General features: G+C 59.8%; 5 protein-coding genes across 10 annotated transcripts; 3 read left to right on the forward strand and 2 right to left on the reverse strand.

Moving 5' to 3' along the window:
- Window positions 1-112: 112 nt before the first annotated feature.
- DCDC2B (doublecortin domain containing 2B) lies at window positions 113-4,612 on the forward strand. Its single transcript, XM_051638292.1, has 5 exons — window positions 113-390; window positions 1,267-1,692; window positions 1,890-2,021; window positions 2,499-2,633; window positions 3,915-4,612. The coding sequence occupies exons 1-5, from the start codon at window positions 113-115 to the stop codon at window positions 3,994-3,996; spliced, it is 1,053 nt and encodes a 350-aa protein (XP_051494252.1). The 3' UTR covers window positions 3,997-4,612.
- On the reverse strand, window positions 1,957-8,075 carry TMEM234 (transmembrane protein 234). Of its 3 annotated transcripts, none has more exons than XM_051638005.1 (6): window positions 8,047-8,075; window positions 7,460-7,611; window positions 6,595-6,661; window positions 6,319-6,411; window positions 5,212-5,317; window positions 1,957-2,187 (listed from the first exon to the last, which is right to left on the reverse strand). In XM_051638005.1, exons 1-5 carry the CDS (start codon window positions 8,057-8,059, stop codon window positions 5,256-5,258), a joined length of 387 nt encoding a protein of 128 aa, XP_051493965.1. In that variant the 5' UTR covers window positions 8,060-8,075; the 3' UTR covers window positions 1,957-2,187; window positions 5,212-5,255. The 3 variants fall into 3 exon arrangements, with proteins under 3 accessions (XP_051493965.1, XP_051493964.1, XP_051493963.1); XM_051638004.1 differs by lacking the exon at window positions 1,957-2,187 and adding an exon at window positions 4,934-5,089; XM_051638003.1 differs by lacking the exon at window positions 1,957-2,187 and having other exon boundaries at window positions 4,934-5,317.
- Window positions 8,076-8,094: 19 nt separating this feature from the next.
- Window positions 8,095-13,308, forward strand: EIF3I (eukaryotic translation initiation factor 3 subunit I). The gene is made up of 11 exons (XM_051638021.1): window positions 8,095-8,143; window positions 8,342-8,434; window positions 8,570-8,657; window positions 9,422-9,487; window positions 9,963-10,112; window positions 10,201-10,328; window positions 11,248-11,358; window positions 11,759-11,848; window positions 12,183-12,256; window positions 12,477-12,569; window positions 12,891-13,308. Exons 1-11 carry the CDS (start codon window positions 8,141-8,143, stop codon window positions 12,970-12,972), a joined length of 978 nt encoding a protein of 325 aa, XP_051493981.1. The 5' UTR covers window positions 8,095-8,140; the 3' UTR covers window positions 12,973-13,308.
- A 657-nt stretch (window positions 13,309-13,965) lies between these two features.
- On the reverse strand, window positions 13,966-18,316 carry LOC127393165 (myotubularin-related protein 9-like). Of its 4 annotated transcripts, none has more exons than XM_051638008.1 (12): window positions 17,935-18,316; window positions 17,423-17,668; window positions 17,161-17,220; window positions 16,765-16,873; window positions 16,330-16,455; window positions 16,043-16,216; window positions 15,709-15,872; window positions 15,415-15,576; window positions 15,162-15,303; window positions 14,842-15,062; window positions 14,377-14,528; window positions 13,966-14,263 (listed from the first exon to the last, which is right to left on the reverse strand). In XM_051638008.1, exons 2-12 carry the CDS (start codon window positions 17,617-17,619, stop codon window positions 14,100-14,102), a joined length of 1,671 nt encoding a protein of 556 aa, XP_051493968.1. In that variant the 5' UTR covers window positions 17,620-17,668; window positions 17,935-18,316; the 3' UTR covers window positions 13,966-14,099. The 4 variants fall into 4 exon arrangements, with proteins under 4 accessions (XP_051493968.1, XP_051493970.1, XP_051493967.1 ...); XM_051638010.1 differs by having other exon boundaries at window positions 14,842-14,927; window positions 15,709-15,926; XM_051638007.1 differs by having other exon boundaries at window positions 15,709-15,926; window positions 17,935-18,315.
- Window positions 18,317-19,064: 748 nt separating this feature from the next.
- Window positions 19,065-20,548, forward strand: FAM167B (family with sequence similarity 167 member B). The gene is made up of 2 exons (XM_051638025.1): window positions 19,065-19,479; window positions 20,006-20,548. Exons 1-2 carry the CDS (start codon window positions 19,189-19,191, stop codon window positions 20,267-20,269), a joined length of 555 nt encoding a protein of 184 aa, XP_051493985.1. The 5' UTR covers window positions 19,065-19,188; the 3' UTR covers window positions 20,270-20,548.
- The last annotated feature ends 2,226 nt before the right edge of the window (window positions 20,549-22,774 follow it).

Below are 22,774 nucleotides of genomic sequence, written 5' to 3' on the forward strand. Positions count from 1 at the left end.
GACAGTGGGAAGGGACAAGGAGGGCTTGGCAGGAGGCTGGTCAGAGCTCTCCTGCTCCCCAGGCTGGTCTGTTTGCCTCCCTGGTTGGCAGGGCTTCCTTGACTCCCAGGGGATGAGCTCCCGGGGCTTCCCTCTGGCCCCTCCAGCCAAGAAGGTGGTGGTTCATCTCAATGGTGACCCCTTCTCCCCAGGGAGGAACTTTGTAGTGACCCAGCGGCGGCTCCAGACCCTGGAGACCTTTCTGAACGAGGTGACCAGGAGCATCAGGGCCCCCTTGGCTGTGAGGAACCTCTACACACCCAGGCATGGCCACCGTGTGGCTGAGCTGGGGGACCTGCAGGATGGGGGTCAGTACGTGGCTGCAGGTTTTGAGAAGTTCAAAAAGCTCAAGTGAGTAGATGGACCTCGGGGCTCTGGGCTGGGTGAGCAGCTTCAGGTCACCCCTGTGGGGAATGTCTTGGGGTGTGGGTGGAAAAAAAAAAAGAGGCAAATGGGGTAAAAACCCAATGAAAACCGTTTCTTTTCCTACTGGAATCTACTGGACATATTCCAGATCCCATGGGAAATGTGAATATTCTTGGTAAGGTCACTTGACTCTCGGAAGAAAAGATGTTGAGGGAGGGAAATGTTCTCCATCAGGGTGTTGTGACCTCCTGGTTTTGTGGAATGTGGGAGGTTCTGCAGTCACACCATCTCCACTGGCAAATGCTTCTGGTTGATGGAGGCTTTTCTGTTTCTTAATCCTCAGCTTAGAGCTGATTTGGTTCATCCTGAAAATACAGGAGGTTAAAGAGGGTTTTTTTGTGGCATCACTTGACTCTTGGGGATCTGAAATGGTCTGTATTTGGCTGGGAATTTCTTAAAGGTCTTAGACTCGAGTTCTGGGAGACCTTGAGGTGGGGCACCTGCAGAACTGGTTCAGAAGTGACCCAAAAAAGTGACCCAAGGTGCTGGTGGTGATGCTGCAAGGCAGAGCAGTCAGTCTGCTCCTCACTGCTCCTCAGTCAGCCACGGTCCCACTGGTGGGTGACAAGGTCATGGTCTTGTTCCTGCAGCTATTTAAATCGTGGAAGGAAGGAGCTCTGTGGGATGAGGAACAGGGAGGGTCTGCAGGTGAGTCCCGGAGCTGCGGGCACAGGTGGGGGCGTGGAAGGAGCTGGGAGGTGTGGAAGGAGCTGGGAGGTGTGGAAGGAGCTGGGAGGCGTGGAAGGAGCTGGGAGGCGTGGAAGGAGCTGGGAGGTGCGGGAGACATCGAGGCTGGCACTGAACTGAGGTTCCAGGCTGCGAGGTGCCCAGTGGGGACGAGGGCAAAGAGGCACAGCAGGGGGTGCGGGGTGGCCCGCGGGCTGCCCTGAGGCTTTGTCGCCCCTCACGGGGAGGATCCGCGTTCAGAGGCTTCGCTGGCACTTCTGGAGCGCGTTCAGCTGCCCGCAGAGCCTCTCCAGCCTCGGCGTTGCTGACAACAAACCCGCCCGGGGGCAGCAAAGCTGGGGGCGGGCGGTGTCCCAGAGCGGGCGGTTATCCCGGGACAGGGAGAGGCCCAGGGGAAGCGTGTCCCGAAGGAGAGGAAGGCACAGCCCCGGGTGCCTCGGGGCTGTTCCCGTGTTCCCATCCCGCTCTCCAGTTCCCTGCCGGAGCTCCCTGGAAGCCGCGTGTCCCGGCGCGGCGGCCGCAGCCCGCCCGCACCATCCGGTGAGTGCATCTGCGCTTCCCCTTGGAGGCTCTTCGGGAACGTCTCTGGAGGCGGGGACTCCCCTGGGAGACCCTGGGAATGCTGCCCCGCAAGGACAGTTCCCAGGATTTGTTGTAAACATCGCCCTGGTACGCCCTGGCTTTTCGCCGCTGCCGGGCTCCTGCTCACGGCAGCCTCTGGGCTGTTCCCGCCGCAGCGTGTTCCGGAACGGGGATTTGCTGAGCCCTCCCTTCCCGGTGCTGCTCTCCAGGAACACTCTGCTGCAGTGGGACACGCTCCTGGCCACGCTGACAAAGAAACTGGAGCTGCAGAGTGGAGCTGTTCACAGGTGGGTGTCCAGGCAAGGCCCTGCTGGCTCCTGTTCCCTCACGCCCCGAGCACCAGCAGCACGGGGGGGTTCAGCTGCCACTTCCAGGCTCCTTTTGCTTGTCAGTCTTTCCAGTCTTTAAATCAGGGCTAACCCTGGGTGCTCTGGGAGGAGGGATGACGTTGATCTGGTGAAAAAACAATGAGCAGTAAAGCATGGCATAAAAAAGGGGTTTATAGCTAGAGAGAGGGGCTTTTACCCAACAAAGGCAGCCTAACTTCTTCTCACACACCCATTGACTGACCCCCAAGGAGACATCTTGCTGAGATCCCCAGCATCTCACTGATCACTGGGTGTAACATTTTGGTGTCCTTCCTTGATGGATCCTCTGTGACTTGTCTGGGTCCTTTTTGCCACTTTGCACGTGGTTGTTTCCAGGCTGAGGGGTTGGTCACAGTCTTGTGACAGCTCCAAAGCCTCTGCTGTCTCTCCCTCGAGGCTCTGCAGGCTGGATGGAACTCAGGTGTCTGCTGGGGAGGAGCTGGTGAGTGGCCACTACTATGTGGCTGTGGGAAGTGAGGAGTACAAGGAACTGCCTTACCTGGAGCTGCTGGTGCCCCAGGACTCTGTGTGGTACGTAGACACTGGCTGAGAGGTTGAAAGGATCCTCTCCAGGGTGGCCTTCAGCTGCAGCCATCCTTCCTGGAGCCCTCCTGCTCCATGCTGTGGTTGATCAAATCTGAGAAATGATGTTCTGCCCCTTCAGGTGTCTTCAGTGCAGCAGGGAAGCCCTGGTGGTCCCACCGGGATCTCCTGGTGCTGCAGGTCTGGCACAGCAGGGAGGCTGTGAGAACACGACGAGCATTCACAGCCGTTGCTTGGGGGGAAAACTTCCCTTTTCTCCCTGGTTTCCAGGCCTGCTGGTTAGGTTTCCGAAGCACCACGTTTCTCTCTACGAAGTGTAAAGATCAAAGTCCCCACCAGGGGGAACTTAAGGACCGGGAGGACAGCGAAAGCTGAGATTGTCCTCTGGACAACTTCCCTCCTGGCATGCGGGAGTTACAGCTCCCGCTGAGATACCAAAGGTTTTCCTGGGTCTTTTTTTTTTTGTGCGTGTATTACTTCTATCTCCCCTCCTGCTCCAGAGAGTTGCAGAAGAATTTGCAGCAAAAGCCAAGATGCTGCATCCCAGTCAGGTATTTATTCCACTTCATGGTTCTAGGAAGTCTGTAAGATCCTTCCTGGCCAGGTTCAGATTTTTGACACTAAAACTCAACACCCCCAAACACAACTTGTTAAGCAGAACGTGCCTGTAGCCAGGAGAAGCTTAGAAGCTGGCATGGAATAAATATGGAATTCCTAAAATGAGTGAATGCACAGATAGTGGGGTTTTTAAAGGGAAAATAGTAGTTCTGAAACCAAGAAAAATGTCTGTTAAAAACGTCTGCAAGATCCTTGGTGGTGGTGGGTTATTAATGTTTTAAACTTCTCATAAGGCCATTTAAGATTGATGTCATGGGATGAGTGTGTCATGCTGCAGGTGATTCACAGTTCTGGGCTCTTGGGATTAATTAGAACTTCAAAGGAAAACAACTCCTTTGAACTTAAATTAAGAGAAAGCCCTGGTAAAGAGCTGGCTGGTGTTTCCTGATCCTTGACCCAGTGAGGAGCTTGGGGTGTGGGTTTGTTCTAGGTGCTGGGGGGCATTTCTCAGCAGGGTGGGCATTGGTTGAGTGGCACAGTTCCCCTCTGCAGAGGGAGAGAATCACTGGGTGCTAAAATACCTTTGAATTTAATGTAAAGACCCACGTTTCCATACCAAGGACTGGAAAGGAATGAAGGAATTTAGTCCCAGCATCTTCCTGTAATGGCCAAGTGCTACATTAATAACTGTTTCTTTCTCCCCACAAAAAGGCAAGGACAGCAGAGAAGTCAGAGAAGACTGTGGCAAGGAAAAGGGAAACCAGTGACACTGAGGATGAAAAGTACTGACTGATGTTTCCCTTGGCAGCAAAGAGCCCTGAGGAGTTCACAAAGAGACTGTGATGGGGGAGGGACAGTCAGGCAGCAGGTGACAAAGTGACAGGAACCCTCCATCTCTGTGACCCCTCAGGCTGGCCAGGCTTTTTGATTAACTGACTCCTCAGATGCACAATTCTGGTAAAGACTTAAAAGCTTCCTCCTTCCCTCATCTCTCAGGTGTGATGATGTGGCACAGGAGGTGGCTGCTTTCCTGAGCACCAGTTAAACTGGTTTGTGTCTGACCTTAAGAAGGAGGAATCACCAGCCTTTAGAACCAAATCCCTGCCAGGAAGTTTGTTCCATGTCAGGTGTTTTTTATATAGAGATTTCATCCCATCATTGTCCCTCTGACTTGGAATGCTTGGATAATGTTTGCAGCAACCAAACCTGTTCCCAAAAATAATCAGAGAATCCCAGACTAGTTTGGGTTGGAAAGGAACTTCAAGATCATCTAGTTCCAACCCCCTGCATGGGCAGGGACACCTCCCACTAGACCAGGTTGCTCAGGGCCCCTTGTTTCTGTTAACCTGTTTTAGAAGCATCTGCCTGATTTAGGAGAAGTCACAGTAATAAAACAGCTCTTGCATTAACCCCCTCTGTGCAAGGCTTCTTGTTGTCCCTCCCCTCTGTTCCTGATTAATTGTGTCACAAAGATTTTGTTCATCTGTGATCTCCCTGGTATTTTAGTCTTAAAGCTTCACCAAACAGAAAGTCCCATTTCCATCCCTGGACACAAACTGTGCTGCTGGTGTGTCACAGGTGAGAGCTGCTCCACAGGACTCCAGGGGAGAAGAGGGATGTGGAAACCTCAGACACTGCTGCTGAGCCCAGCGAGGCCCCTCGGCCATGCGAGGGGAAGCTCCTCACTTGATTCCTTCCAGGGAAAACCCAGCTAGTCCCACAAGATCCCATTGAACAATTTTTTACCCTTTTATTATCCCTCCAGTGCTGAGCAAGACAATCCATCCTTGCCTTGAAACACCCAGAGATGAAAAATCCCTTCACTGAAGACATGGAAGGGGCTGTCCCGGCAACGCGCCTCGTTCCACCCCGCAGCTCTGGGAATCCTGTCCAGGTTTCCATGGGGTTTTGACATCCATGTGTCAGAATTCAGCTTCCTCAGCCCACCTGAGGCAAACAGTTTGCTGTGGAGGCTGAATCCCCCCCCCCCATCAGCCACAGGGGTTACCTTTGGACAGGTTCTCTTCCTCTTTGTTGCTCAGCACGTCTCATTCAGGAAGCAGCCAGACAGAGCGTGACTCCCAGGAGGGTGAGCAGCATTCCTGCCACTGCCCCTGTGGAAAGGAACCAAAATGGATGGGGAATGTCCATAATAAACCACCAGTGGGCCAGAACTTCTCATGGCTAAAGGGATGCTGCTCAGATGTGATGGTGAACAGGAGAGCATCAAAGTCTGGGCAGACAGGAGCTGGATCAGCTGGAGGGAGGTCTGGGTGTTTGGAGCGTCCGTGTGTGTTGGGAACAACCAGTTTCCAAGGAAATGGTGCTGACCAGGAATGGCTGGCTGGGGAGAACCAGGCTTAAACAGCAAAAAAACCCCACCCACTTGCATGTATTCCTCCTGCCACTGCCCCAGGTCCTGGGGTGGTTTTGAGCTTTCAAGTTCCCCACCGTTTTCTGAGCAGGACAACGTAGGACACGGGGAAGAGGGACGGGTGCTGGAATCAGGGGGTGTTTCTTTTCCATGGTGGGTGATCCATGGAATGCTGCCCAGGCAGGTAAGTAGCTGGTTAGGTAAAGGCTCAGGCCTGTAAACTCTGTTACCTTAGAACTGCCAGTTCTAGCTTTAAATTTAGTAGCCCTGCCCACTTACAAGTTTCTTTCACTTGTTTTCAGCTTCTGCTGAACTCCAGGAAAGCTGGGGAGGGATTTGGGATAAGGGCAGGAGGGAGAGGACAAGGGGGGATGGATGAAAACTGGCAGAGAGAGATGAAGGTTGGACATGAGGAGGAAATTCCTTAGTGTGAGGGTGGTGAGAGCCTGGCCCAGGTTGCCTAGGGAAGCTGTGGCTGCCCCATCCCTGGCAGTGTTGAAGGGCAGGTTGGATGGGGCTTGGAGCAACCTGGGCTGGTGGGAGGTGTCCCTGCCCATGCAGGGGGTGGGACTGGATGATCTTAAGGTCCCTTCCAACCCAAACCATTCCAGGGTTCTATGACACTTAAACCCCTTCTGTGGGTGTTTGCTCTCTTCAGGACACCAGAGGGTCCCCCCCCACTGTTGAGCCACCAACCAGGCACAGGAGACAATGTCAGGGAAGGTTGGATGTGTAACTTACTTTTACCACCAATGTCCTCCCCCAGAATCCTGCCAGTCACCAGGGTGATGATCAAAGCCAGGGAGTTGCAGAGAGGCACAGCCAGGGACAGGTCTGCAATGGAGGGGTTTGGACACAAAGAGTTTAGAAGGGATGATCTTGTACAAATCATAAGGTTGGTGGGTTTATTGGTGATTATTACAAGGCTTGATGCTGAGCAGCATCACCAGGTCATTAACAACACTGCTCCTCCCCAAATGCTGATCAACCCCCTCCATGAGAGCCAGGAGCACTGACCTGTGGAGGCCAAGGTGAGGTAGAAGAGGAGGGATCCACCTTGATTGAGCAGAAATGGCACCATGTACTGCAGGAGGAACACAGGCCTGTTAGCTGCACCCCTGGGCAAGGAGCCCAGCCCCACTTCCCCCACCCTGGGCTGTGTTTGGCAGCAGAGCTGTCATGCTGGAGATCCTGCTGCCATCAGGAGCTGCTCAACCCCTCAGCTCCACAGTCTGCAGGAGGAGACTGGGCTGCTTTCATGCAAAATATGAGAGTCAATGACTTGATGTCTAGGGAAGCAGTCTCTGTTCAGCATGGGAAGGGCAGTGTTAGAGGCAAGTGAATTCAATATGACTGAAGGTAAAAAATTGTGAGGATGGATGGACTACTTAACAGTTTAAATGGAAGTATTCTGTGATGAAGACAGGCTGGGAGAGTTGGGGTGTTCAGCCTGGAGAAGGGAAGGCTCCAGGGAGACCTTAGAGCAGCTTCCAGTGCCTGGAGGGGCTCCAGGAAAGCTGGGGAGGGACTTGGGACAAGGGCAGGGAGGGAGAGTACAAGGGGGATGGATTAAAACTGGCAGAGAGGAGATGGAGGTTGGACATGAGGAGGAAATTCTTGAGTGTGAGGGTGGTGAGAGCCTGGCCCAGGTTGCCCAGGGAAGCTGTGGCTGCCCCATCCCTGGCAGTGTTGAAGGGCAGGTTGGATGGGGCTTGGAGCAGCCTGGGCTGGTGGGAGGTGTCCCTGCCCATGCAGGGGGGTGGGACTGGATGATCTTTAAGGTCCCTTCCCACCCAAACCATCCCATGATTCCACCCAAGGCAGTTTGACACCCAGCTTCCCCCCCCCCTTCCCATTCCCCCATCCCAGGAGGGATCCCCACCTTGTAGCTGAGGCCCAGGAAGCGGATCTCCCCCAGCAGCTGCCGCAGGCGGCTCCGGTGCCGAACGCCCTCCAGCCCCGCCGCGCCCGCCCGCAGGAAGGGCCCGGTGCTGCCCCACAGCGCGGCCACCAGCGCCAGCCACGCCGCCTCTCCTGCCGCACAGCCCGGGCTCACAGCTCCGGGAGAGCCCCCGGCAGGGCCTGGCTACCCTTCCCCAAGGAGAACATCCCAGCCCGCCCGCGGCCGCGCTCCCCGCACGGAGAAGGGCCCGCAGCAGGCGCAGCTCGCGGCCACGTCCCCCCCGCGAAGGGAAAACCCTCCGAGCAGACCCTCCCCACGGCTCAGCCCGCCCCACAGAAGCCCCCCCGGGAGCCCGGGCCGTGGCTCCGCTCTCTGCCCGGGGAAAGCCCCAAAGCTGCTCCCCAAGGCCCCGCTCGGCGCCCCATTCTCCCCTCGGAAGCCCCGCAGGATCCCAGGCCGCCCCCCCCTCAGCAAACCCCGGGGGCCACATCCCCCCTCGGCCAAGCCCCCCCCCGGCCCGCCCGGCGGCCTTGTCCTCTCAGACCCTTCCCCTCCCGGAAGCTCACCCGCCGTCACCATAGCAACGCCGCCGTCATTTCCGCCCCGCGCACCCTTCAACCCGGAAGCGCTCGAGCTTCTCCCTCGCCGGGCGCCGCCGCCATGGTGAGACCGGGCCGGGGGCCGGGGCGGGGGGTCGGGCAGTCAGAGCCCCCCGCGGCGGGGCCGGGGGTCGGGAAGGCCGAAGCCCCCGCGGCGGGGCTGGGGGGGGTCGGGGGCGGCAGGGTTTCCCCCCCGAGCCCCGCCGCGGCGGCCGGGGCCGCCCCCCTCGGCAGCCGTTCCATGGCGTCTCCCCCCTCGCAGAAGCCGATCCTGCTGCAGGGCCACGAGCGCTCCATCACGCAGATCAAGTACAACCGGGAGGGAGACCTGCTTTTCACCGTGGCCAAGGATCCGGTGAGTGTGGGAGGCCCTGCCCGCCGCCCTCCCTAACACCCCCCCCTCCCAGAGTTCCTTCCCGGGTGGAAGAACAGCCTCGGGCGCGGGACATGATGGTCAGCCCGGTAAGAACCGGTTGTTTTCTCCTCCCAGATTGTCAACGTTTGGTATTCGGTGAACGGGGAGAGGCTGGGCACCTACAATGGCCACACGGGAGCCGTCTGGTGTGTGGATGCAGATTGTATCCTTGGATCATGGGAACCAGTTTGTCTGTCCTGTGGTTTTAATTTCTTCATTCGAGCTGATTCCTCCCAGCTGCTGCCCTGGCTCCTCTGGGAGAGGAGCACGAGGGCCAGACAGTGTGTTTTAGGGAGTGTTCTGAGTGTTTTTCTTCCCAGTTTATTGCTTGGGATGACATGTGCAGCCCCTCCTGTCTGGGCTTTGCTCTTTTGCTGAGGTGGCTCTGGGAGGTGTCTGAGGTTTTCCCTCCCCAAAGTGAGCAGCAGGGAGCAGAGGCAAAAGCGTGCACAGGTTGTGTTGGTGCAGGAGCTGGAACCTTTTTCTTTCATATTTGAAGAGGGAAGATGTGGGTTTTGTAAAGGGAGCACTTGGATTCCAGGTCTGTGCTGGGGTTTGGCTGGTCAGGGAGTGCTCGGGGTTGGAAGGCACCTCTGGAGACCATCTAGTCCAACCCTTTGCTAGAGCAGCATCAGCTACACTGGATCCCACAGGAACAGGTCCAGATGGGTGTGGAATGTCTCCAGAGAAGGAGACTCCACAGTCTCTGGGCAGCCTGGCCCAGGGCTCTGTTCCTCCCCCAGGACATCACGTGTTCAGCCTGAACCTCCCGTGCTCCAGCTTCTGCCCACTGAGTGCCCCTGGCACAGGACTCGTCCCATCCCTCAGCCATATGTTTTTTAGAATCTCATGTAGAAGTATTTTCTGGGAATTTAGAAAGCTTTGTGGGGCTGAGAATGGGCTGATGTTCCCTTAACTGCTGCCCAGGGGACACGCGGCACGTGCTGACGGGCTCTGCCGACAACAGCTGCCGCCTCTGGGACTGCGAGACGGGTGAGTGAGGCTGCTCCTGCCCTGCCTGCTCTCACAGCTCTGCCCTGCCTTCTGCTCAGCTTGGGGCGTGTGGTGGCAGCACCACCCCTGCTCGTCCACCCTCTGAAGGGATCTGGGTCACAGAATCCCAGGCCATTTTGGGTTGGAAGGGACCTTAAGATCATCCAGTCCCAACCCCCTGCATGGGCAGGGACACCTCCCACCAGCCCAGGCTGCTCCAAGCCCCATCCAACCTGCCCTTCAACACTGCCAGGGATGGGGCAGCCACAGCTTCCCTGGGCAACCTGGGCCAGGGTCTCCCCACCCTCACACCCAAGAATTTCTTCCTAATATCTAATCTGAATCTGCCCTGCTCCAGTTTCAAACCATTGTCCCCCTTCCTGTCACTGCAGCCCCTCCCCAACCCACCTTCCTGCTGCTGTCACCTGGCAGGGACAGCCCTGGGAGGGGACTGAGGGCTCTGCTCTGGGTGCAGGAAAGCAGCTTGCCCTGGTGAAGACCAGCTCAGCAGTGAGGACATGTGGCTTTGACTTTGGAGGGAACATCATCATGTTTTCCACGGACAAGCAGATGGGCTATCAGTGCTTTGTCAGCTTCTTCGACCTCCGGGACCCCAGCCAGATTGGTGAGGAACCCAGTGCCTGCCCCAGGGAATGAGGGCAAGGGTTGATCCCTGGTGCCACCCTGTCTGTCTGTCTCCTTCCTTCCTGCAGAGAACAACGAGCCTTACATGAAGATCCCCTGCAGTGACTCCAAAATCACCAGTGCTGTGTGGGGCCCACTGGGAGAGTTCATCATTGCAGGGCACGAGAGTGGGGAGCTGAACCAGTTCAGTGCCAAGGTCAGGCCCACCAGGAGCAGCATCTCCTGGGGGAGGGTAGCACAGCATTCCTGCTGGGATGTGGAACAGGATGTGGGCTACCAGAGGCCTCTTTGGATTAATGAACGTGGTGGAAATCCCTGTCCTGTGCTCCATGGTCTCCTGCAGTGTGGGGATCATGGCTGTGTGTGGGATTAGAGCCTGCACCAGCAGCTTCTCTTTAGCTTTTCCCTCCAAAAACTTGTACATGACCATCAGTCTTTATCCCTTTTCCTGCACTCTCACCTTCCCCTGCTTTTGCAGAGCATGCTGGGCAGCAGGAATCCTACTGCAGATCCCCAGATTCTTGTTGGTCCCTTTGTATTTTTTAACCCTCCTGCAGAAGATGTTCCCCTTTTTTACAGCTGAGTTTCCCCCCTGTCAAAACCTCTGGTGGGAGGTGTCCCTGCTCATAGCAGGGAGCTTGGAACCTGAGCATCTTTAAGGTCCCTTCCAACCTTCACCATTCTATGAAAACCTTCCCTGAAACCCAGACATGTGTCCCAGGGGGGTCAGCCCTGTCCATGTGCTGAGTTTAAGGAGCCAAGGGATTGACACCCTGCTCAGACCCTCAGGAAAAATTGTATTGACTCCTCATGTGTGTTCACCACCTTGTAGCTTTTCCTCCTGTGTCTGGTCCCAGAGGTCAGACTGAGGAAGCTGCAATTCCTTAAAGCCTCTGGGAGCTGTTTCAAAACCTCTGTCCTATTTCCCACTGTTTTTTTTTCCTTTTATTGCAAAGGCTCTGTGCTAAAATTATCATCCCCCTTGAGCAAGGCTGATGGACCAACATCTGCCCTGCTCCTGGCAGTGACATCTCCCAAATCATTTTGAAGGGAGGGGTTGTGTGTTCACTGGCATCACCTCCCAGTGCACTGAGAGTTCCTGCTTTCCCCTTCAGTCAGGGGAGCAGCTGTCAAACATCAAGGAGCACACCAAGCAGATCAACGACATCCAGACCTCCAGGGACATGACCATGTTCATCACTGCCTCCAAGGACAACACAGCCAAGGTGGGACTTCCCCTGGGACTTCCCCTGGGACCTCTGCTGAGAGCTGGGGCTGCCATGGAGGTTTGATCCTGAGGGATCTGGGGAAGTGGAAAGTCCAAAGCTTGAGTGGGGAAAGGGGAGGCACCATCGTGGCAAGTTAAGAGCCAGGGACTGGAAGCAAGGCTGCCAAAATGGAGGCTGCAGCTTGCTCCCTCTGGGAGATGACAGGGCTGGGAGTTCCCTTAGACCAGCAGTTTGGGATTCTGGGGAAATGTTTTTGGGGTTTGGGTGCCCATGTAGAGGAACCATCTGCCCCGGCGTGGCCTGGCAGCCAGATTGGTGTGAGCTAATGGGGCTGGAAGCCCTTCTGCAGGGTCACCCCCTCTCCCTTCTGCAGAGCTAACTCTCCCTTTCCCCCCAGCTGTTTGACTGCACCACCCTGGAGCACCTGAAGACCTTCCGGACGGAGCGACCAGTGAACTCTGCTGCTCTCTCCCCCATTTTTGACCACGTAAGCTCATGGCTCTAATGGTCTGACTCTGCTCCCTGCCTGGTTCCAGGCAGCTGGAAGGCTTCGTGTCACCAGCCCAGCTCAAAAACATGACTGTGGGATGGGGCTGGGGAACTTTACTGTGATCTGGTGCAGGGAAGGAGGCTTCATGTCCTCTCATCTTCCAATGAGTGTGTCTGGGGGGTGGGAATGGCTCTGGGGCTGGAGTCAGGCCTGCTCCTGAGCTTGGGATCTGCTGGGTTGGTTGGAGGCTTCCCCAGGGCTCAGCTCCCTCCTCTCCTGGCTGAGTGTGGTGTAAGCAGCACTGAAGTCTTGTGGCTTCTCTCCTTTGCAGGTGGTGCTTGGTGGTGGGCAAGAGGCCATGGATGTGACCACAACCTCCACCAGGATTGGCAAATTTGAGGCCAGGTTGGTCCTTTTCCTCTAGCAGGTCCAAGTCCTGCTCTGGAGGACTCTGACAGCCTGGGGGGGGGGCTGCTCCCAGAGCATCTTTCTCCTGGCAGTGCTGGGGGAGTCATTAAACTTGTGGAGATGTTTTGAGGAAAGGGATTTTTTTGAGGTGAGGGATTGTGACCCTGACCAGGCTCCCGACTTCCTGTGATCACGGGAATCTTCTCCCTTCTCCCAGGTTCTTCCACTTGGCTTTTGAAGAGGAGTTTGGCAGAGTGAAGGGTCACTTTGGTCCCATAAACAGTGTTGCTTTCCACCCTGATGGGAAGAGGTGAGAATCTCTCTGGGTCTTGCAACGTGTCCCACCTTTTGGTGAGGCCATGGCTGGGCTCATGGGAGCTCCACAGTGGAAATGGAGACACCACCTTCCTGAACTCTCCCATCCCAGCCCTTCCCCCCAGCCTGTCCCGGGGGGGTCACTTAACACCCTGTTGCACATTTTGGCTGCATCGCTGATACTTTGTTTGTGTCTTGTGGCTCCTGTTGGTTTCTGGGGGGGGTGTTGTGAGGCCAGACCTCCCTGGTTTGTTACAAACACACACTGTGAGCTCCTGACATCATCAGTGACATCATCTTGCCTTTCCTCCTGCAGCTACAGCAGCGGGGGGGAGGATGGCTACGTTCGCATCCATTACTTCGACCCCCAGTACTTTGAGTTTGAATTTGAAGCTTAAAGGAGGAGCCTCCTTCTCCTCTTCCCTCTCCTCTCCCAGTCCATCGGCTCCTCTGTGGAACATTTTGGAAGGCCTGAAGTTGGGTGGCTCCCAAGAGGCAGCAGGAAGCATCAGCAGCAACCTCGGGGGGGCTGTGGGAGGGTGGGGAGTGGGAAGCCCAGCTGGCTCAGAAGGGCAGGATGGGGCTTTCCCAAGAGGTGGTGGAGGCAAGGACAGGAGCCTGGCTGCCTGCCTGCCCCTGGGGCTGCTTCCTGCCCTGCTGAGCTTATTTATACACCAGGGGAGGAAAGAAATAATTAAAACAGGAAATAAAGATACATCTTTTATAAAGGAGAAGCACCTCTGTGGGGGTTTGGTTTTTGGTTTTATATTTGGTCTGGAACGAAATGAACTCGAGTTCTTTCCCTTCCCCATGGGTGGCAGTGCCCTGCTCCAGGGATGTCATTCCTGGGGCTGTTGCCTCCCTGGGTCAATGCTTTCCCAGGGAGGATCTGCAGCCTCGGATCAGGTCTGGCCCTGAGGTGTGAGCAGGCTGGAAGCTCCACATCCAGCCCTTGTTTTCCAGAGGCTGGGTTCTCCCTGCTTTGTTTACCTGCTGGGCTGACCCTGGGGCAGCTTCCCTCCTGGAACAGTCGTTTCCTGCACGATCCCCACGTGTTGTGGATCACTCTGGCCCTCGCCCTGTGTCTGTCTGTCTGTCTGGGGTGGTTTGTGTCTCTCTTTCCTTCCTCAGAACTGGGTTCAAGGGCAGATTTCCTGGGCTGGCTCCCAGCTCAGCGACTGACTCAACACCTCAGCCTGCCCCGGGTGCTGTGGGGTCAGTGTGTTCTAACCCTTTTGACTCTTTACTTGGAGCTGCCAGAGGCTGATGCTGCTGGGCACTGTGACCTCCTGCTGCCATCCCCACCCAGCTGAATTCCTGCTGGGGACAGAGCAGGATCAAGCTCCACTTGCTTCTGCCCCAACACAAGAGCAGAAAAGCAGGCACGGGGCTGTGAGGGAGGGTGCTTTACTGAAACAAGCCCAGAGAAAGGGTCCAGCCCCCCCTCCCAGAGCCACCTCCAGGCTCTGTGGGACCTGTGTCCTGCACAGCGTGTCCCACAGGATCCAGCTGCCCACTCTGCTGCTCAGTTTTTGTTCTCCATTGGAGCAGCAGGGCTGGAGGGGGTTCTGCTCAGCCTGTTCCCTCTGCTCTCCTTGACAGGGGATTCGTTGGGGTCCACTAACTGCTGGATCTCTGCCCAGGCCTCGTCCAGGTACTGGGATGAACGGATCCATCGGAAGAATAAACCTGGGGGAGAAGGGGCTGCGTGTCACTTCGGCCCTGGCAAGAGAGGGAAAAGCAAAGCTGCCTTTCCTTGCCCCACTGGGAGCTGGATTTTGGGAGTGCTGGACCCGCCTTACCCTGCCAGAGCTGGATGCTCTGGGGTTCAACGGAGGGCCAGATGACCAGGGTGTTGGGTGAGTAGAGAGGGTTCAGGTACTTCTTCTTCTCCCCAGGCTGGTTCAGCCAGGCCCAGAGGGAGTGCGTGTTCTCCTTCACTTTACACAGGCACCTGCAGGAGAGCCCAGATGCCTGTCAAGCCCCTGCGAGGAGCCAAGTTTGACCCAAGCTGTGAGCGGGAGGGCTTTGCTCTGCCCTGTCCAGCAGTGTGATGTCCCCTGCCCTGGCCACAGCTCCCAGGCCGTGGCGGTGGCCGCGGCGTTGCTGTCCCCTCCTGCCCCGCTCACCTGGCCCCTCCTGCCCCGCTCACCTGGCCCCTCCTGCCCTGCTCACCTGTCCCCTCCTGCCCCGCTCACCTGGCCCCTCCTGCCCCGCTCACCTGGCCCCTCCTGCCCCGCTCACCTGGCCCCTCCTGCCCCGCTCACCTCTCCTTCTCGTTGTTGCAGAGGAAGGTGCCGTAGGCAGAGGCGTAGGCGTTGTCGAAGAGGGTGAGGAGGAGGCGTTCGCTGAACTCCAGGGAGAAGGGGAACTGGCGGCTCAGCTGCCACACGCAGTCGAGGAAGAGGAGGAAAAGCGGCGCCTCCTGCTTCAGGCGGGCGTGGGAGCAGGCAGAGCGGGCGCAGCGGAGGTGGAAGGGGTGGCCGGCCTGGGGGGACCCCCGAGAGGGGATCATGGGGGTGAAGGGGAGCTGGGGTGACCCCCAGGCTGGGATCCCAGCCCTCTCAGGACCTCTCGGGGGACTCACCTGGATCCACTCCCGCTCCAGCAGCCCCTGGAAGCCCGTCAGGGTGCGGCAGGACGGCTCCAGGATCAGCTGCGCCAGCGCGGTCACCAGCAGCGTGGTGTCCGTGCCCTCCGCGCCGTGCACCAGCGCGCTCGCCTCCTCCCTGCGGGCAAGCGCGGGCGGTCGGGGCGATGCCAGCCGAGCCAGGATGGCTCCCGGGGTTTGTGCCACAGCCGAGGGCGGTGGGGCTGTGGGGTGGCAGCCCCCCTGGTACCTGTCCAGGCACTGTGCAGCCAGGCAGGCCGTGCTCAGCGCCGCCTTGACGTGGCTCAGCCAGCGGCAGCTCTCCAGCCGGCTCAGCCAGCGGTCCATGCTGATGGAGGTGTCGTTGCAGGCTTCCACCAGCTTAGTGAAGCTCTCCTGCAGCGGGCGGCCTCTGGGAGGGGAGGGAAGGGATGCTGGGGGCTGGATGAGGGTCTTTTTTTTTGGGGGGGGGGCGGGCTGGAGTGGCCGTGCAGCGCGATCACCAGCGTCATGAGAACGCCAGGCCTCAGCACAAGCCCCTCACCTCTCCAGGGGCCGGTGCAGCCTCCTCCACTGTGGGTAGGAGGACTTGGGCTCCGTGCCACCCCCCGTCATCCGTGCCTGCTTGGCCGCCTGGGCCGACCGTGTGTCGATGACAAAGCCCCGTTCCCCCTGGCGCAGGACTGTCCCCAGCAGCAGCTCGTCCTCCTGGCAGCGCTTGCGGTTGGGGCCCGTCAGCGGCTGGCTGCTGCGGAGCAGCGCCTGGGGGAGAGGGGCAGGGGAGCCCCGCGGGACGGGGCAGGGGCTTCCAGCTGCCTCTGCACCGGGGTGGGAGAGGGGATGAGGAGCAGGGTGGGAGGGGCGGGGGACACACTCACGGTGCCGTTCTTGGGGTGGTAGTAGCTGAGGACGGGGAATCGCCCGCCCTGCCGGTACCGGGCGACCTTCCTCAGGGTGTCATCGTCCACTGCTGCTGGCACGATGACAGCGGGAGGGTACGTGGGGCAGGTGGTGAAGTCCTGGTTCACGTCACTCAGCCGCCACTGGCTCGTCTAGGGGAGAGATGGGGGGGGGGAGCTGCTTCAGTGCCCCCCGTGAGCCCCCGGCACAGGTTGAGGGAGCTGCTTCCCCCCCAGCCCAGCAGGTCTCTCCCCTCCTGGCCCACCTGCGAGGAGATCTGTTGGAAGTACTGCTGGAGGGGGAAGAGGTGCCAGCCTTCCTCCAGCTTCAGGTTCTCGGGTCTGTAGAAGAACGGGTACATCATCATCACGGAGTCCACCGAGGAAAGAGCCTGGAGCAGGAGCACAGGGGGAGCTGGTCATCGGTGGGGAACAGGGAGATGGGCTGGGGATGTCCCCATGTGTCCCCAGGGCTCTGCAAACCCCATCTCTGCTGCTGGCTACCTCCCAGCGAGGGCTGGGCAGGAGGTGCTGGCACCACTGGCCCCACAGGGACCTCATGCCAATTCCAGCCTGGAGCTGAGTGTTTACCCACGTTAATGACAGACGCAGAGCAAACACCACGGTGGCTGCTTTCTCCTGCCAACCCTTTGCAGCCCGGCCCAGCTCTGGCTGGAGTCTCCAGCCACCGTAGAGCTCACCTCGATGGAGCTGGCGATGTTGAGACACTCCTCCATGCCCGGGATCTCCAGCTGCAGCACCTTCAGGTCTTTGCACCGCAGAGTGATGGTGCCGGAGGAGCCGGCCAGCCTGAGGGAGGCAGGAGGAGGGTGAGGACTGGCTGCAGGTCCGTGCACACAGACGGACAGACAGACAGGAGCTGAGCTGCCCTCTTCCCCCCGGAAAGCCAAGCAAGGCGAAGCGGGAGGGCTGTGCTGCTGTGGAATCGCTGGCTCTCATCTGGCAGTGCGGGCACACCGACCCTGCAGCCGGGATTCCTGCCATCTCCCTGCCCTGGCTGGGTCCCAGCGGGAGCTGTGGTGGATAGCACGGAGCTGGGTGGGTTTGGAGAGCCAAGAGAGTGTTAAAAGCCAAACCTGGTGTCTCGCGGGGAGCCGTTAGTCCGGGGGGGCTGATACCAGCTGAAATTCTGCACGCTGAGGCACGGAGGAGAAGAGGAGGTCAATGCCCGGCACCAGGAGCATCCCCCGGCGGGGGCCACGGGGAAGAGGAAGGATGGGGCTCCATGGGTGGGGTGGCCGAGCTCTGCCGAGGGCGGGTGCCGGGAGAGCAGCAGGGAAGCTGCTCCAGCTAAGGCAGGGGTGACGCCGCTAGAAGGGAGCAGAGGGAGGGACCCACCTCTTCTCCACAGCGTCCACGTTGCGGATGAGCAGCCAAAGCTCCAGGGTGCCGGGCTGGGCATCCCCCCCGGGGCAGGAGGAGAGGAGGAGGTGGTGGCTGGTGATGCACAGGGTGCCCTTCACCGCCGGCAGCCCCGCACACGACAGCAGCACGTTTTCCACCGTCGCCGTCTTGATCAGCTCCGAGAACTCCATGGCGCCGCAGTCCCCGCGCAGTCCCTTGGCCGGACACAGGGATCTGAGGCTGGAGGGGAGAAAGGGGAAATCCTGCACGGCCCAGCCTGGAAACCCCGTCTTCTCTCTGCGTCACGCTGGGGCCCGACGGCCTCACCCCCCTCTTGGTGTTTACATTGTCACCTCCAGCATATGGAGCTTCCTCACTGCAAAGCGCGGGCAGCGTGACTTATTTCCTCCCCCCGGCCGGGCTGTCAGTGCATGTGGGGAAACTGAGGCAAGTGGCCCGGAGGAGCGGCTTGCAGCCCCGCCTGCCCCGGCCACCCCTGGGCTTACCTGCTCGGACACCGCAGCAGAACCTCGGGGGGCAAGTGGGGATCTCGAGGGGCAAGCAGAAGACCTCAGAGTGCTATCAGGGAATTGTGCATAAGCAGGGAATGTCAGCTTGCAAGGAGGGGATGTGGGGGTGCAGGCAGGGATCTTGGGGTGCAAGGAGGGAACCTCAGCGTGCAAACAGGGACCTGCTGTGGATAAGCAGGGGTGATCGGGGTGCAAGCAGGGACCGCGAAGTGCAAGCAGGGACCTCGGGGTGCAGGCGAGGGAGCTCAGGGTGCTAGCAGGGTGGGGGCGATGCCCCCCCAGCCCTGCCTGCCGGCGTGGGGGGGGGATGTCTCTGTGCAGGGCTTGGCGACCGGCGGATGTTGGGTTTAAGGTGGCCCGGCCCGGGGGCGGCTCCGGCGGCGGCAGCAGCGGGGGCTGGGGCAGCTCTCCAGGGTGAGGGGCGCGGGATGGGCTGGGGGTCTGCCCGGGAGAGGGCACCGAGGGGGTTGCGACAGCGAGGGGACGTGGGGCCTCCCAGCAAGATCTTTGGGGACGACTCGGGAGGAGCTGGAGGGGACTGGGGGACGGTTCCCGGGGCAGGCGGTGCCCGTGGGGCTGCCGGGGGGCCGTTCCCCACCGCCGCTGCTGCCGGAGCTGCCCCGGGCAGCGCTGGCACCCCCGGGGGGGGTGGTTGGAGGGGGCAGCGGCCGGATCCTGACCCGGTTCCACCTTAAGAGCCGGTCCGGGGTGCGGGACCCCGGGTGCCCCCCCCGGTTCTTCGCCTGGTCTCCCCCCCCCCCCCGGCAGCCTCACCCCTTTTATTTTTCCTTCCTTGGGCTTTTTTTGGCACCCCCGGCCCAGTTGCGGGAGGTGATAAATCATCCCCTTGCCAGGACGTCCCGGTGAAGGCTTCCTCCCCGGGAACAGGGAGTCTCCTCCCAGCTGGAGACAATCATGCCAAAAAAGAAAAGAAAAGGAAAAATTGCAACAAAACTGTCACGAACAAAATAAAAGAAACCCAAAAAACCGCTCTCCTCTAGATAAGGAAAGTTCCTGCCCGTTGGAATTGTCCTCGGCGTCCCCAGCCTTTATTGTTCTGGGGGTGGATAAATAGCCGGGGCTCAGCCGAGGGCAGTGGGTGGGTGCCCGTGGTCAGGGTGCTCCTCAACCTTGTGGGAGCGGCAGCTCCATTTGCACGGGGGCTTTGAGGGTGGAGGGGGAAAGAGACGTCACCCCCGGGGTCTCGGGGGGGCTACGGCGGGTGCCACCATGTCCTTTGGCCAGCTGAAGTTCAAGGAGCTGGGTGAGGAGGAGCCCACCTGGGAGGAGGAGAGCCTGGCCAGCGTCAAGGCTCTGACGGCCAAGCTGAAGCTGCAGACACGGAGACCTTCCTACCTGGAGTGGGAAGCCCGGGTGCGGGGGCAGCCCTGGTGCAGCCGAACCCCCGGGGGGGCACAGGGGGCAGAGCAGGGTCCTGGGCACCCCGAGGACAAGTGGGATGGTGGTATCTGCGGCTTTGCCACCATGGAGGCGGCTCTGGAGTGGCTCAGGACGGAGCTGGTGAGTAGCTGCTGGTGGGATGTGGGGGCAGGAGGGACGGGCAAGGGCTGAGCCCCGCGGTGGGGATGGGGCCACCGGGCTCCCCCTGCGGAGGGGACCAGGGCTCCAGCCTCAGCACGGTGCTTTGCTCCTTTTCCCAGCACAATCCACGTAGGTGAATTTTTGCAAGGCGTGCGTGGCTCTGCGGTGCCACAGCTCTGCCTGTGTCCCCTGCACGGGGCCGGGGGGGACAGCTCGGTCAGAGTCTTTCTTTCACTTGTCACCCCCACTCCTGCCCGCTCCGCTGGTGGCACCAGCTCCTCTGGGCTTCCCTGGTGTGGTGGCACAGTCACCGTGGCTTGCAGGGGGTGGCACAGTCACCGGGTACTAACCCTGGGGCATCTGAGCTGAGCTGGGGCTGTCTCACCCGGCACAGACGCTGGGGGGGGGGGGGCGCTCTGTGCGGACCCCAGGGGGTTTGTGCCCTGGCTGCTCCCTGTCCCGCAGCCGTTCCCGCTCCATCCCTGACTCCGGTCTCCCCGGGCAGCGGGAGATGCAGGCTGTGGACCAGCGCCTGGCACAGCAGCTGATGTGCCTGCGGGCGCAGCTGCACCGGCTGAAGGTGGAGCAGGCTTGTCACCAGCACAAGGAGATGCTGGACGACGCTACCTTCGGCCTCGAGGGATGTGAGGAAGACTCCGACCTGCTCTGCAACATCCCGCCCAAGGCTGCCTTCCTGCTCTCCACCCCGCTCAAACACATCGGCGTCACCCGCATGAATATCAATTCCCGACGGTTTTCCCTCTGCTGAGCGAGGTGGGACCTCTCAGCTCCAAGCCTGGTTGGGACCATGGATCCTTCCTGAAGTTCCTCTGGGACTGCTGAGCTGCTGCTGGGGCTGAGCTCCCTCAGAACGGGTGGTGCTGAGCCGTGGTCCAAGGCCGTGCCACAGTGCCATGGGAAATGCCACTGTCCCCACGGGGCACAGGTTGTTTTGGGGCACCCAGTGCCCTGTCCCTAAGGATGGCAGGGTCAACCACAGTGGCAGATGTGTGGGGCTGCCCTTTGATGTGGAATAAACGGAGGTGAAGGACAGAGCTGATGGGTTTTCCTTTTGTTGCATCCACCTACCTGCTCCTCCTGGTGTGGCTCCGGGCCCTTTGCAGTGGGGGACACAGGGGTGGCAGGAGGGACAGTGCTGCCATTGCCCCTTCCCTGGCTGCCCCCCGGGGCTCTGGCTCACAGGGTGGGCAACGTCTCACCGGTTTCTGCAGCAGGATGGTGCCATGCTGAGGACACAGTGTCTCTGCTTCAGGAACACCATTACCGGCTTGTCCCCAGGTCCCCAGCAGGCAGGGGGGTGCTGGGGCTGCACCCTGGCAGGAAACACTCGTCACCAAACCAGCTGTGAACCGAGGGGTTGTTTTGGAGGCTTGAGGCAGGGAGGTGCTGGGGGCTGTGCTCAGGGTTTGGCAGCCCCTGTGTCCTGCCCTGGGTGGGGGCACTGGGAGTGAACAAGGGACCCCAGTGGTGGTGCCAGCCGGGGCTGGCAATGCTGCCCTCACCAAAGGGGTTTGCTTTTGGCTTTTTTCCTTCCTCCCTTCACCCCAAACCCTTCACAAAGTAAGTTGCTGCTTGGGGGATGTGACTTTCATGGAACGCTTTCTGCAAGCGGCGCTGGGGAAGCTGTGGGGTGACCCGGGGATCATTTTGGGGGTCTGCTTCTCCTTCCCAGGGTAGCAGCAGGACACGGGGAGAAGCCCATGTGCACCCCAAGGCTGTGGCACAGCCCAGGGCCTGGCACTGCTCCCCAGCACCCCTTGCTCAGGGTACCTGTGGTGTTGGGGAGCACGATGGGGAGGGAGTTGGGACGTGTCCCTGCCAGGGTGGGTGCTGCGTCCGCTGCCACCGCTGTGGTGTCCCCCCAGCTGCCACAGCCCCCCCAGCACAGCTGGGCTTCCTGCCTGTGCCTCCACAGAGCAGCCAGCAGGTACCTGTGGCTTCATCTTTGATCACAAAAGCCAAGACAATAGCGTTGTGGTTGCTCTGCTCTGAGCTGTCTCCAAAAACTTGAAGCTGGCAGCCTGGCCAGGGCACAATGTGCCCCCTCGGCTTCAGCCACTGTCACTGTGGCTCTTGTGGGTCTGGGGTGACCTGGTGGCAATGGCCAAAGGGGAGGGGCTGCGGGGTGCAGGTCCAGCAACCAGTGGGGGTCAGGGGTGGCTGTTGCACAGCATCACCAGCCTCCCCACTCTGAGCAGTGGGAAGGGACAGCACAGGGAACCAGGGGCTCAGGGAGCCAGGACTGCCCAGGCAGCAGGTGACAGTCCCCAGCCCATCACTGGCCCCTCGCAGCACATGTTCCAGCCTGTGGGACCCCACTCCCCCACCAGCCGAGGGGTTCAGCATCCCCTTGTCCACCCAGCCCCTGGGGCGGGCTGGGGGGCAGCGGGGCAGCGACCCTCGGAGCCGGGGATGGCAGGAAGCCACCGGCTTTGTCGCTCGCTCTTGCGGTTGTGCTGGGAGCTGTGAACCAGCTTCTCTAGAGTTTGCTCATGAGGCAGGAAACCGGGGCAGGCGGCGAGCAGGAGCGGCGGCAGCGGGAGGGGAGGCTCTGCTCCCGGGAGGGTCGCTGAGCTCCAGCTGGGAATGGGGAGGACGTGAGCGGGAGACGGTGCCACCGCTCCTGCTGCCGGGCCATGGGAGTCTGAGTGCCTGGGCTTCATCGCCAACAGGTAATGGGGACCTGGGGGGCTAGAGGGTTTGGACCCTCCGGATGGGTGCTGGGGTCCCCTGGGTGCTTGGGGAGGGTGGGGGGTCCCGCTGCACTCTCTGAGGTTGCCATTGGATCAGGGTTGGGCTCGTTGCTGCAGGGGGGGCGTGGGCACTGGTGTCTGGGTGGGAGATGGGGGAACAGGGCTGGGCTCCCCATTCCTCTGTGGCCTCCCAGTTGGGCTGAAAGCCACTACCCCGATGTCCTCTGCCTGCCAGGGGTGGGAGCACCAGCTCCCTCGCAGGGCTCTCCCCAGTCCCCCATTTCCAGGGCAAAGTGGGAGTTTTGTCCCTGGGCTCGGGCTCTCACCCTCCTGTCTGTGGCTTGGGGGCAGGCAGCTGTTTAGTGCCAGTTCATCGGGGTCCACTGCCCAGTTTGGGGGGGTTCAGACACTGAGCTACGCCTGGTTTTGGTGCTGTCTCAGCACAAACAACCCCCCCCACTGCGGTGGCAGCTTTGGGGCCATGGTCCTCAGTGTCTCTGCAAGGCTACAACAGCGTGGGACCAACCCTCCAGCTGAGGAAGAGCTGGCTCAGGGACCAT

Source organism: Apus apus, chromosome 21, assembly GCF_020740795.1.
Source record: "Apus apus isolate bApuApu2 chromosome 21, bApuApu2.pri.cur, whole genome shotgun sequence".
NCBI lineage: Eukaryota > Metazoa > Chordata > Aves > Apodiformes > Apodidae > Apus > Apus apus.

What these genes read in the sequence shown, in the direction of transcription:
- TMEM234 (XM_051638005.1), bottom strand. An exon ending in CCTCACCTTGGCCTCCACAG is followed by an intron (nt 6,412 to 6,594) that starts GTCAGTGCTCCT and finishes CCTCCATTGCAG; the next exon opens with ACCTGTCCCTGGCTGTGCCT. An exon ending in GGAGGACATTGGTGGTAAAA is followed by an intron (nt 5,318 to 6,318) that starts GTAAGTTACACA and finishes TCCTTTCCACAG; the next exon opens with GGGCAGTGGCAGGAATGCTG.
- DCDC2B (XM_051638292.1), top strand. Translation starts at nt 113, where the DNA reads ATGAGCTCCCGGGGCTTCCCTCTGGCCCCTCCAGCCAAGAAGGTGGTG. An exon ending in GAGAAGTTCAAAAAGCTCAA is followed by an intron (nt 391 to 1,266) that starts GTGAGTAGATGG and finishes AGGCTGGCACTG; the next exon opens with AACTGAGGTTCCAGGCTGCG. An exon ending in GTGCCCCAGGACTCTGTGTG is followed by an intron (nt 2,634 to 3,914) that starts GTACGTAGACAC and finishes CCCCACAAAAAG; the next exon opens with GCAAGGACAGCAGAGAAGTC.
- LOC127393165 (XM_051638007.1), bottom strand. Translation starts at nt 17,619, where the DNA reads ATGGAGTTCTCGGAGCTGATCAAGACGGCGACGGTGGAAAACGTGCTG. An exon ending in TCCAACAGATCTCCTCGCAG is followed by an intron (nt 16,217 to 16,329) that starts GTGGGCCAGGAG and finishes TCTCTCCCCTAG; the next exon opens with ACGAGCCAGTGGCGGCTGAG. An exon ending in TGGAGCGGGAGTGGATCCAG is followed by an intron (nt 15,063 to 15,161) that starts GTGAGTCCCCCG and finishes GGGTCCCCCCAG; the next exon opens with GCCGGCCACCCCTTCCACCT.
- FAM167B (XM_051638025.1), top strand. Translation starts at nt 19,189, where the DNA reads ATGTCCTTTGGCCAGCTGAAGTTCAAGGAGCTGGGTGAGGAGGAGCCC. An exon ending in AGTGGCTCAGGACGGAGCTG is followed by an intron (nt 19,480 to 20,005) that starts GTGAGTAGCTGC and finishes CTCCCCGGGCAG; the next exon opens with CGGGAGATGCAGGCTGTGGA.
- EIF3I (XM_051638021.1), top strand. An exon ending in ATTGGCAAATTTGAGGCCAG is followed by an intron (nt 12,257 to 12,476) that starts GTTGGTCCTTTT and finishes CCCTTCTCCCAG; the next exon opens with GTTCTTCCACTTGGCTTTTG. An exon ending in TTCCACCCTGATGGGAAGAG is followed by an intron (nt 12,570 to 12,890) that starts GTGAGAATCTCT and finishes TTCCTCCTGCAG; the next exon opens with CTACAGCAGCGGGGGGGAGG.